We start from the raw sequence: 12,362 nt of genomic DNA on the forward strand, positions 1-12,362 counted from the left end.
GAACCACTGTGACCCTCGGGTTCCTTCTAAACATGTGTCTGTGGAGCACTTGTCTAGACCCACTTCTGCATTGAAACCATCACTGTTCCTCTCTCTTTCCTCTAGAGCCTGGCCAGGAGAGCTGACAGCTTTTGGCTGTTGGTTTTATTATGGCTACGCAGATGAGTTTTTCTAACCCCCTGGCTCTCAGCACTGCATAGTAAGGAGTGGCGGGTGACAGGATGAAGGTTCGAGAATGAGCATACCTGCTGGAGGCTGGGAAAGTGCTAGCAGGAGGGACCTTGGTAATCCAGGGTGTTCTGGCCAAGCTGGGACTCTAATTCTGATTGCAGGACCCAGGAAGTAAGACCAGCCGGGATGATTTCCCCTGGGTCAGAAGATTTCCTCCCAGACACCACAAAGTCTGAAGACATGTGACCAACTTTATTTTGAGGAAGGCATCAGAACAGTCGCCTCTGGTGGCCGCTGCCTCCCTTGATCAGCTGTGATAGTTTCTCCAGCTGTGGCTGGAGCACATTTGGGAGTTTCCTTCGAGTGCTCGTGCCCATCCTTTTGTGCATCTCCTGTGATGGCAAATCTCTGTCCTTTGAGTGTTATTCACTTTTGGAAACTGCCAAAAGTTAGGGGAGCCAATTTCTTTTCAATAATATAGTGACTGAGCTGAGTGACACTCAGGCATCAAAAATATGACCTTAATGAGATTTTTACAACTTCTAAAGTGACCATGAAGACAATTTTTAGAGGAGAATTCCAAAGACAACTGGGAAGAGCAATGACATACATTTGTCATTTTAATATTAATAATAAATAACAGCTATAGAATACTTAATAAGTATCCAGCAGAAGATCAAATAAAATATAATAAATTTGAAAGCATTTGTATCAGTCAGGGTTTTTCAGAGAAATGGAACTGATAGGATATACACACACAATGAGAGAGAGAGATAAAGAGATTTATTTTAAGGTATTGGCTCATGTGATTGTGGGGACTGACGTGTTTGAAATTTGTAGAGCAGGCTGGCAGGCTGGAAATTAGGCAAGAGGTGATGTTGTAGTCTTGAGGCAGAATTTCTTCTTCTCTGGGAAACTTCAGTTTTTTGCTCTTAAGGCCTGTGGTTGATTGGGTGGAGGCTACCCTTATAATTGGGGTCATCTCTTTTACTTAAAGTCAACTGATTGTCAATGTTAATCATATCCACGAAATACCTTCCCGGAAACATCTAGACTAGTATCCAACTAAACCAATGGGCACTATAGCCTGGCCAAGATGCCACTGTTGACTATGCAAAGAGAAAGTTGATTTGATGGCATCAAACCACTAGGAATTCAGTTCAAGAAAGCAGGCAATGCTCTTTTAGAAATATTCTGTGACATTAACAAAGATTTAAATCTTAGAATATAAGAAAAATTACACTTTGAAAACTACCTACTCTCGAATGTTGTTTTAAGTGAAATATTTTTAAAAAAGCAATGCAGGAACCAAATTCAATAAACCTAATGCATGCCCCAGTGGGAGAAGGGATAAAACAGGATGGGCAATATGTTAACAATTGTTGAGGCTGGGTGTTAGGTAGACTAGACTCTCTATATTTGCACATTTAAAAATTTCTACAATAAAAAGTTTAAAAACTTAGGACATTAACGGCTACCACAAAACATCTTCAGCCACCGCCAATCTCCTGAGTAATTAATTACTTAAGCTTCATTACTAAAAAGTGATTTAAAAATAAAGAATCTCTGGGTTCATAAGAAGCTCCAAGTTCATGTCCTGTAGCCCTTGTGGATGCAAGAGCCCCACCCAAATCCCTAATAAGTGGTCACTGGGTCTCCACTTGATTACCTCCTAAAACGGGGAGCCTCCTACCTAATAGCTCAGAGCCTCCAAAGGCACCTGATGGTTTCCAGAGTCAAAATCACACACTCACACACTCACAGCCACACACTTACACACACACACTTTCCCACTCACACAGTCACTTATACACATACACACTCTCAGGCACATTCACCCACATAGCCAGGCTGGTCTCTGCTCTCTAAGCCTCAGTCCCTGAAACTGAACTGCTCTTACTACCTCCAGTACCTCCCTCCATCTCCACGGGGCGTCGGAAAACCCGGACTCCTTCCTCAGCCAGATTCCACTCTCCAGGGTGCAATTCTTAGCTCCACTCAGCCTCAGTCTGGTCAACCCCTACAGAAAGCCTGGGGCAGGAGAGGGAGAAGCAGGGGAAGTAATGTGGATGCTAAACAGGTTCGAGGGCCTGTTTGGGAGGGGCAGGGATTTGGCAAGAGGAGGGAGAGGTGCGTGTCCACAGTTGGGTATCTGCCATTACGCCAGCAACACCACATCCACTCATGGGTCTGTGCTTCTAGGTCTCATGTTGTCTGCACACGCCAGGTGCCCACCTACCTGGCACAAGGGGTGGGTCTGAATCCAGCAGGCGGCACCTCTAAACCTCAAGGAGTGAGAGAGATCAGGAGGTGCTGACTGGGGTCTCAGCCTCAGCCCAGCCACCATCTGAGCATCTGTCTGGATGGCCTCATCTGCCTGGGGTCTGAGTGTCCACGTGGGTCCATCTGTGTCCCTGGAGACCAGAGCACCGCCCTCTGGTTGTCTATCTGTATCTCTATCTCCCCATTGTTTCTTAATTCATTCATTTAATAAGCAGGTATATGCACCTTCTGCAAGCATGGCCTTTCCTTTGGGATGTCCATCTTCACCACTGGGTTTGTCTGTGTGTCTACTTTCCCATCTGCCACACCAGTCTATGTCTTTCTGTCTGCATCTCCATGCATAACTGCCCTTCTAGGGGTCTCCATATCCCTGTCTCTGTCTGACTTTCTCCCTCCCTCTTTGTCTCTCTCCTCTCTGCCTTTTCCTCAGTGCTTCTCTATTAGTTCATTTGTTTGTTCATTGATTCATTCATTCATATAATATTGCATATTATAATATTCATATAATATTGAGATCCCTGGGGTCCCTGGGGGAGACGGACATGAGCCGGACCCATGTTGACCAGGGCCAGGAGACAGGGCTGAGGCTGATGGGGGTCAGAGACGGCGTCCCAGAGGAGGCAATGTTCGGTCTCTGAGTCTAGAGCCGGGACCACAGGGTCGTAGGTCACGTGTGCCTGGGTGTGCGGTTGATGTGGGGGAAGAGAAGAGAAATCCAGGGGCCATCTGTGCCATCCCAGACTAGAACAGAACATCAAGAAGAGGGTGAGGAAAAGAGCCTGTAAAGCACAAATCCTCTGGAAATTAAGGGTCCCAAGCCCCTAGACCCTCCTCCCTCAGACCCAGGCACCTAGGACCCCATCTTCCCTCCTTCAGACCCAGAAGTCCAGACCCCCAGCCTTCTCCTATCTTGGGATAGGATAGGCCTGCCCTGAGTGGCTATAAGTATCCCCCCATCCCATGCTGGGCAGAGGGAGAAACTGGTGGACTGGACTCCCATGGTGTGGGGCGTGGGGGCCGGGGTGGGAGTGTAAGGAGAGAAATCAAGGAGCTGTGGGTACCAACTTCCGACCTGGGGAAGGGAGCAAGGAGAGACCCCCAAAAACTAATTCTCAAAACTCAAGGAACCCTCGGGCTATGGGAATCCATGCCATTGACCCTTCCTCAGTACCCAGGACTCATCCTGGTCCAGCGTAGTTAATTACCTGGGAAGAGACTGGGCTGCGCCAGGCGGGGGTGGGAGAGTCCCGGTCGGGCTGGGCAGCCCGGATGCCTGGGGCTCGGCAGGAAGAACCAGCTAGTCAGCGAGTCAGAGCAGCAGGAGCTGTCCCCGGTGTCTCAGCTCAGCTCCAGGCTCCAGTGATGGGGGTCTCGGGAACCGTCCTGCTCTGCCTCCTTGGGGCTGTCCTCTGCCTCACAGGTACCAGAACTTCTGGGTCCTCTGGGGGGAAGGGCTTGGGGGACAAAGGGGCTGGGACCCAGACTCCTGGGTCTGAGGGAGGAGGGGACTGGGGGCCTGGACTCCTGGGTCTGAAAGAGGAGGGGCTGGGGGCCTCTTCACTTCTCTTCCCCTCCTCTGTTCTTCTCCCATCAGTCATCTTCTCCTGCGTCCCTCTTCTAGCCACTCAATCTTTCTCATTCTCCTACCTCCCTCAATTTGAGTACTTCTGGGAGTAGGGGAGCCTTTTTTCAGAACTATCAGGGATCTTGGCCTCAATCTTAAGGCAACCCCCCAATTTGAGCAAGGATAGGGATACCTCAGGTCAGAGCCGAACTGACTACAAAGATGGGGAACTAGAGAGGTAGAGACGGGGCCATGCCTACACGCAACTGAACTTGCGTGTGTCTGCCCATCCATGTGAGTGTGATTTCTGTGTATGTCAGTGTGTCTTTGTGGGTCTCTGTGCTTGTGTGAGTTCCCCTGTACCAGGTTCCCATGTCTGGGAGTTTAAATAAAGGCTTTTGTGGGTCTGTTTATCTCTGAGCTTCACAGTCTTTATAAAAGAATTGTCAGTATAATTTTGTATATCTGTCTTTCTTTGTGTCTGTGCAATTCAGTGATTTGTGGGTCTGCATTTATTTATTTCTGCATATATTTTTCCGTTCATTTTGATGTGTGTTTGTCTTTCTGTGTATTTGTGTTGCATGTCTCTAGTTGCCCTGAACCTGTATATGATTTTAAACTGTATATTTTTGTGTCTCATTTTTTTGTGTATCTTTAATTTTGCATAATTGTGTGTCTCTCTTTTTTTGTGTGTGTCTGTGATTCTTGGGTCTGTGTTTGTCTCTCTCTGGGTATGGTTTCATCTGTTCCCAGCTCTTTGTGTTGCTATCATTTCCGTTTACAACATTTTCTGTCTGTGAGTGTAATTTTGCCTGAATGAGATGCCGTGCCTTGGTTGGGGGGGGGGGTTGTATTGGAGGGTCCAGGTGTATACATCTTTTGTCTGTGAATGTAGAAGTCTGTAGGATATTGTTTTAGTTTCTTAGCTGCTAAAACAAATACTATACAATGGGTTGGTTTTACAACAGGAATTTATTAGCTCATGGTTTCAGAGGCTAGAAGGCTTGTTTTCTCCTGGGGTTGGTATCTTCTGGCTGGCTGGTGATCTTTGGGGTTCCTTGGCTTTCCTGTCACATGGCAACGTGCATGGAGGCGTCTTCTCCTTTCTCCTGTAGGTTCCGTTGACTTCCAGCTTCTGGCTGCTCCCCACAGCTTCTCTTTTTCTGTGTCCAATTTCTTTGGCTTATAAAGACTTAAGCCATATTGGGTTAAGGCCCACCTTCACTCAGTTTGGACACACCTTCACTAACAACATCTTCAGAGGTCCTATTGACAAACGGGTGCACACCCACAGAACCAGGGCTTGGAACATGAGTCTGCCTTTTGTGGGGGCACACGATTCAATCTCCAACAGATGTCTTCATGCCATGTGTCTATATTTGTGTGATACGCACAAATCTGTGTTAATTTTCTCATTTGGTGCTTATGTCAGTGTTTATGTCAATTTTGTGACTTTCCACGTCTGGCTGTATATGTGTTTTTGTAGACACAAGCCAGCAGAGCATTCTGCCTGTCTTGGAGTGTTTGTTTTCCATGGCGGCCTTGAGTTTTCCCTGGGGTACCAAACACTGAGAGTTTAGTTGGAGAAGGGATGGGCAGAACAGGAGTGAGTCACTTCCTCCCTTATCCAAATCTTAGAGGGCTTCCTGGAGGAGGGTGGAGATCAGGAACATCCTGGAGGGAATAAACTGGACCAGCAGGTGCAGAGAGGTCATTACCCTGGGCTGCCGTCAGAAACGACCATGACCTGCTGCAGCAGCAGACGCTGGTTCTCCAGAGACAACAAGATCCCTCTCCCCTCAGGGCCTCCAGCTCACGGTACCCTCACTGGGTGGCTCCTGGGCCAGGCTCACGGGGCCCTGCTAACCCCACCCGTGCTCCTCTCCCCAGAGTCCCACGCCCTGCAGTGCTACAGCTTCGAACACACCTACTCCAGTCCCTTTGACCTCAGTGCCATGAGGCTCCCCGTTGTCTCTTGTCCCAGCGGATGCTTTGAGGCCGTCAGCTCGCTGAGCACTGGTGAGGAGCCAAAGAGGCACAGGCAGGGGGCGGGGGGCGGAAGAGGAGCGGGTGGGGGAGAGGGGCAGCAGAAGGGGGCGGGCGAGGGGAGGGCAGGCGGCCGCGGACCAGGCCCCCAGCGCCGCCCGCGCCCGCAGGGTACCGCGCCTCGGTGACGCTGGTGAAGAAGGGCTGCTGGAGCGGCCCGCGCTCGGGCCAGGTGGAGTCCAGCGACCACTCGCTGCCGCCGGACTACTCGCTGGTGCGCGGCTGCGCCTCCGACCTGTGCAACGCCGACCTCCTGAGCCACGACAGCATCCCCAACCTGAGCCCAGGTGCGCCAGGGGCCCGGCGGGGGGCGGCGGGGAGCGGGCCGGGGACCCCCCGCCGGGCACGTCCTCCCGGGGCGCGAGGAGAGTCCACCCCGCGTCCGGCGAGACCCGGGCCCCCGGGGCAGTGCGGCCCTCGCGCCACCGTCCCCGGGCCCGCGACCTGAGTGGGCGTCTGTGCTGTCCCGCCAGCCCCCGACCCGCCAACGCTGAGCGGCGTCCAGTGCTACTCCTGCCTGGGGGTGCACCCAGAGGACTGCGCCCTCAACAAGTCCCGGCGCGTCCAGTGTCACCAGGACCAGAGCGTCTGCTTCCAGGGCAACGGCCAAATGACCATCGGTGAGGGGCTGGGCTCGGCTAGGGGTGCGGGGCGGGCACGTCTGAGGGGAGAGGCACAAGACAGATCTGCCGGGAAGACCTGGCCCCCATCTGAAGGTCCCGAGTGAGGGCCGAAGGAGAGGGAGAGAGGCATGGCCCTCGTCTGAGGGAGGGGGCATGACCCGCTGTCTGAGGAAGGGACACACAGCCCTAGCCTGAAGAAAGAGGCACAACACCAGTCTGAGGGAAGAGGCAAGGCTCTAGTCTGAAGGAGGAGTCATGTCCCTGGTCTGAGACAGGAGGCATAGTCCTAGCCTGCGGGAGGAGGCATGGTCCTAGTCTGAAGGAGGAGGCATGGCTGTGGTCTGAGGGAGGAGCCATGGCCATGGTCTGAGGGAGGAGGCATGGTCCTAGTCTGAGGGAGGAGGCATGGTCATAGTCTGAAGGAGGAGGCATGGCCATGGTCTGAAGGAGGAGCCATGGCCATGGTCTGAGGGAGGAGGCACGGTCCTAGTCTGAAGGAGGAGGCATGGTCCTAGTCTGAAGGAGGAGGCATGGCCATGGTCTGAGGGAGGAGGCACGGTCCTAGTCTGAAGGAGGAGGCATGGTCCTAGTCTGAAGGAGGAGGCATGGCCATGGTCTGAGGGAGGAGGCATGGCCATGGTCTGAGGGAGGAGGCATGGTCCTAGTCTGAAGGAGGAGGTGTGGTCATAGTCTGAAGGAGGAGGCATGGTCCTAGTCTGAAGGAGGAGGCATGGTCCTAGTCTGAAGGAGGAGGCATGGCCATGGTCTGAGGGAGGAGGCACGGTCCTAGTCTGAAGGAGGAGGCATGGTCCTAGTCTGAAGGAGGAGGCATGGCCATGGTCTGAGGGAGGAGGCACGGTCCTAGTCTGAAGGAGGAGGCATGGTCCTAGTCTGAAGGAGGAGGCATGGCCATGGTCTGAGGGAGGAGGCATGGTCCTAGTCTGAAGGAGGAGGCATGGTCCTAGTCTGAAGGAGGAGGCATGGCCATGGTCTGAGGGAGGAGGCATGGTCCTAGTCTGAAGGAGGAGGCATGGCCATGGTCTGAGGGAGGAGGCATGGCCATGGTCTGAGGGAGGAGGCATGGTCCTAGTCTGAAGGAGGAGGCATGGCCATGGTCTGAGGGAGGAGGCATGGTCCTAGTCTGAAGGAGGAGGCATGGTCCTAGTCTGAAGGAGGAGGCATGGCCATGGTCTGAGGGAGGAGGCATGGTCCTAGTCTGAAGGAGGAGGCATGGCCATGGTCTGAGGGAGGAGGCATGGCCATGGTCTGAGGGAGGAGGCATGGTCCTAGTCTGAAGGAGGAGGCATGGCCATGGTCTGAGGGAGGAGGCATGGTCCTAGTCTGAAGGAGGAGGCATGGCCATGGTCTGAGGGAGGAGGCATGGCCATGGTCTGAGGGAGGAGGCATGGTCCTAGTCTGAAGGAGGAGGCATGGTCATAGTCTGAAGGAGGAGGCATGGCCATGGTCTGAGGGAGGAGGCATGGTCCTAGTCTGAAGGAGGAGGCGTGGTCATAGTCTGAAGGAGGAGGCATGGCCATGGTCTGAGGGAGGAGGCATGGTCCTAGTCTGAAGGAGGAGGCATGGTCCTAGTCTGAAGGAGGAGGCATGGTCCTAGTCTGAAGGAGGAGGCATGGCCGTGGTCTGAGGGAGGAGGCGTGGTCCTAGTCTGAAGGAGGAGGCATGGCCGTGGTCTGAGGGAGGAGGCACGGTCCTAGTCTGAAGGAGGAGGCATGGCTGTGGTCTGAGGGAGGAGGCATGGTCCTAGTCTGAAGGAGGAGGCATGGCCATAGTCTGAGGGAGGAGGCATGGTCCTAGTCTGAAGGAGGAGGCATGGCCGTGGTCTGAGGGAGGAGGCATGGTCCTAGTCTGAAGGAGGAGGCATGGCCATGGTCTGAGGGAGGAGTCATGGTCCTAGTCTGAAGGAGGAGTCATGGTCCTAGTCTGAAGGAGGAGGCATGGCCATGGTCTGAGGGAGGAGGCATGGCCATGGTCTGAGGGAGAAGGCATGGACCTAGTCTGAAGGAGGAGGCATGGCGCTGGCCAGAGGAAGAAGACATGGTCCATGTCCACGGAGGGAGACATAAAGTGAGTCTGAGTAACAAGCCATGGCTTTGGCCTCTAAGGTGAAGGTCCAGCTGCAGCTGCCTTCTTCATCTCTGACCCCTCTTCACTGCCCCCACCAGACAATTTCTCCGTCCCTGTGTACATCAGAACCTGCCACCGGCCCTCCTGCACCACTGTGGGCACCACTAGCCCCTGGACAGACATTGACCTCCAGGGCTCCTGCTGCAAGGGGAGCCTTTGCAACGGGGACTCTGTAACCCAGTTCTTTGCCAGTGCTGCAGCCACCGCCTCTCCACAGGCACCCCATTTTCTGGTCCTGATCCTCTTGGCTTCCCTGGTGGTCAGCACTCTGGGAGGATCCTTGAGGCTCTCATAGACAGTCCTTCCAGCCTCCTCATGAGCAGGTTGCTGGGGGCAGGGAACATGCACCCCCCTTTTTCTTACTGCCCAAGCCCTTGCAATATGACTCATTGAAAATGATGTCAAAACAAAAGCTGCGCTCCTGTCTCTCTGCCAGTGACCCTCCCTCTCTCTCTCTCCTGCTTCTCTACCACCGCCCTGCCCCAACCTGGTCAGCAGGCCTGGGAGAACTGGGACAAGTTCACCAGCATCCCAGGGTGGGGAGAAACAGCTGTGTCCTTCCCTGCATGAAGAGCAATCCTGAAAATAGCGGTTCCTTCCTGAGCCTGGGCCAGGCACTGGGAACCCCCTGACATGCTTTCCTGGGCCCCCCTCTGGAGCCTGGCCACAGCTCTAGGAGGAAGCTGTGATGATGCCTTTTGTATCATCATGAGAAACAGGAGTCCACACTGGAGCCAGGCAGCATGGGTTCAAACTCCGGCTCTACCACTTAGCATGCGAGTGACCCTGGGCACATTAGCTGACCTCTCTGTATCTCAGTTTTCTCACTTACAAGTTGGAGATAATAATAAAATCTAGAATAACAATAAGTACTTCTCCGTTGTGGCAGTGAGATTCGGTGGCATGGACGCATAGCTTTCTCTCCTTATGAATAGGCTGTTGTCATCATCCCCACTTTACACATGAGCAAACTGACACTCAGAGAGGCGCTTCCTTGACCTCACATAGCTAATGCATGGCAGAGCCTCGTGCTCTGAACCACTCCGCAACCCGCCTCTCAAACACGTGGGTGTTGATTAACCTGACGGAGAAATACTCGATTCAAATTCTCCAGCCTGGAGAGATCAGAGATGACTTCCTGGAGGAAGAAAGCTCTGAACAAAACCCAAAGGATCAACAGGAGGTGGAAAGAGAAGCAAGAGGAAGGACATTCCAGATGGAGGAGACAGCCCGAGCAAGGGAACGCAGGTGTGCAGGATGCTTACGAGAGCTTTATAAGGTCCTTTCATAGCCCTTCCCCCATTTGATCCTCACAAGACGCAAGAGAGTTGCATCCCAAGGCACCTTGAGAGAGAGGAATTTTCAGAAAAGGTGACGCAGCAGGGATGGACCCATACGTCTTCTAATTCCACCTCAACAGGCAGCCTTGTGGGGGGTGGAGCCATCTCCAGATATACCTACGCTCCTGTGAGATCAAGGGGAAAAGGGTTCAGACACAGAAGAGGAAACCAGATGTCATTATTTATTCTTTCAACACATTTACTGAGCATCTACTGTTTGTCAGGACTGTTCTAGTTGCTGGGAAAACAGCAGTGGACAAAACAGGCAAAAAGCCCTACCTTCAGGGAACCAGCCTTTCTAGTAGGGGAAGCAGGCATTTGGATTTTGTTCCAAATGTGGTTTACAGCTGTGATGGTCAGTTTTATGTGTCAGCTTGGCTTTACAGCCCCCAGTTATTCAATCAAACTCTAATCCAGGTGTCGCTGTAAAGGTATTTTGTAGATGTGGTTAGTGTCTATAATTGGTTTACTTTAAATAAGGGAGATTATCCAAGATAAACTGAGTGGGCCTGATTCAATCGGTTGGAGAATATAATGCCTACCCCTTTCTTAAATACATCTATTTTATTACAATTAACAAGCAGAGGGGTAAAGATTTCAGTTAATCATCTCATCACATGGAAGGAAGGAAGGAAGGAAAGAAGGAAGGAAGGAAGGAAAGGAGGATGGAGGGAAGGAAAGAAGGGAGGGAGGGAGGGACGGACGGACGGAGGGAGGAAGGAAGGAAGGAAGGAAGGAAAGGAGGTGCCCCCAAGAATGCATTGGGTTCCACACACAGCCTTCCTGATCCCAATGGTAGCAGTAACTTAATTTCCTCTTGGTAATTGAGACCAATCACCCCTATAGAATAATCCTATACCATCCCTGCCAGATGCACTACTTCCTTGGGAACCAAGACCCCAAACCAGCAAAGCTTAAAGTTACAGGCACAGGAGGTAAAACATTTGTGAGTGAGCATTAGGTATAACAGTGAAAGGAGCCCCTGCTGCTCCTTGATACCCAGATCCATGAATTCAGGCTATGGGGGTGATATTGGTCATCAGTTAAAGCATGCACTGCATCCTTTAAGACAGAACCCCATCATTTCAGGGTGCTGACTCTCAACCTGCACCATGGCTGAGTCATTCCACTGTTTTATCCAGCAAGCTGCTTCTAGGTGATGGGGTCCGAGGTAGAACAAGTGAGACCCGCAGATGTGAGCCCAGTGCTGCACTTCATTCAGTGTGCAATAAATTCCCTGGTCGGAAGCAATGCTTTGTGGAATTCTGAGGAGGGACATGGCATTCCCTGGTGCTGGGGAGGGACTTTCAGGTGCAGTGTGAGGCATGAGGGAAGCAGTCAAGTCCCCTAAGTTTCCATTTACACAGAGAAGACCAACTTCAACCATGGGTCTTGGAAATGAAACTGTAAGGTAGTAGGGGAACAGCATTTGATTTACCAAACTTGGGTTTATTATACACATCAGCATCATTCATTGTGATCATCTTATGCTCCTGGCCATGTGCTGGGCACTTGGAGCCCAAGTCAGCACCAAGGACAGTTCCATGAATCGGGTCTCAGAACCACAGACAGCAATTCACCTAGCAGGGAAGACAAAGGACAGGGAAGTGGGGAAATGCCATCCTTCCCACTTCCAGGTGGAACAGGGAAAGAAACAAGGGTCAAAGAGGAGCCAGTCAGTATCACTGAATAAGATCGTTCCTTTAAGAAATTAATTGAGCATCTCCTAAGTGTGAGCACTGTTCTAGACACTCGGGATGGTAAGGTCCCTGTCCTTTGATAATCAGACAAATAAGAAAACAGGATCATTTTATATAGTTATAAGTGCCATGATAAAAATAAAGCCATGAAATAATGTTCATGGTAACTTACGGAGTGAGACCATTTTTTAAGAAGTGGTCAAGGAAGAGACTATATTTGAGCAGGGAATTGAATGGAGTGAGGGAATGATCCATAGGGATCCAAAACAATACTGGAGGGAAAAGCATTCCAGTAGAGGGAACAGCAAATGCCAAGACCCTGAGGCAGGAAAGAGCTTGGCATGTTTGAGGATCAAGAAGAAGGCCAATGTGGTGAAACAAAGCAAGTGGAGGGGAAAGTGACAGGAAGAGTTTCAGGAAGATAGAAGTAGACACAGAGAAAGAGACAGGAAAATATGGAAAACAAATGGAAACTGATCAAAAAGGATCA

General features: G+C 51.7%; 1 protein-coding gene across 1 annotated transcript; it reads left to right on the forward strand.

The window, feature by feature from the left end:
* Window positions 1-5,958: 5,958 nt before the first annotated feature.
* Window positions 5,959-9,127, forward strand: LYPD5 (LY6/PLAUR domain containing 5). The gene is made up of 4 exons (XM_037819218.1): window positions 5,959-6,037; window positions 6,175-6,351; window positions 6,538-6,684; window positions 8,871-9,127. Exons 1-4 carry the CDS (start codon window positions 5,974-5,976, stop codon window positions 9,125-9,127), a joined length of 645 nt encoding a protein of 214 aa, XP_037675146.1. The 5' UTR covers window positions 5,959-5,973.
* Window positions 9,128-12,362: the final 3,235 nt, after the last annotated feature.

The sequence above is a fragment of the Choloepus didactylus genome, chromosome 27 (genome assembly GCF_015220235.1).
Source record: "Choloepus didactylus isolate mChoDid1 chromosome 27, mChoDid1.pri, whole genome shotgun sequence".
Taxonomy (NCBI): Eukaryota; Metazoa; Chordata; class Mammalia; order Pilosa; family Megalonychidae; genus Choloepus; species Choloepus didactylus.

Excerpts from the sequence above, each read along its gene's own strand:
- LYPD5 (XM_037819218.1), top strand. The coding sequence starts at position 5,974 with ATGAGGCTCCCCGTTGTCTCTTGTCCCAGCGGATGCTTTGAGGCCGTC. Across the intron at positions 6,352-6,537 it reads CATCCCCAACCTGAGCCCAG|CCCCCGACCCGCCAACGCTG; the intron begins GTGCGCCAGGGG and ends CTGTCCCGCCAG. Across the intron at positions 6,685-8,870 it reads CAACGGCCAAATGACCATCG|ACAATTTCTCCGTCCCTGTG; the intron begins GTGAGGGGCTGG and ends TGCCCCCACCAG.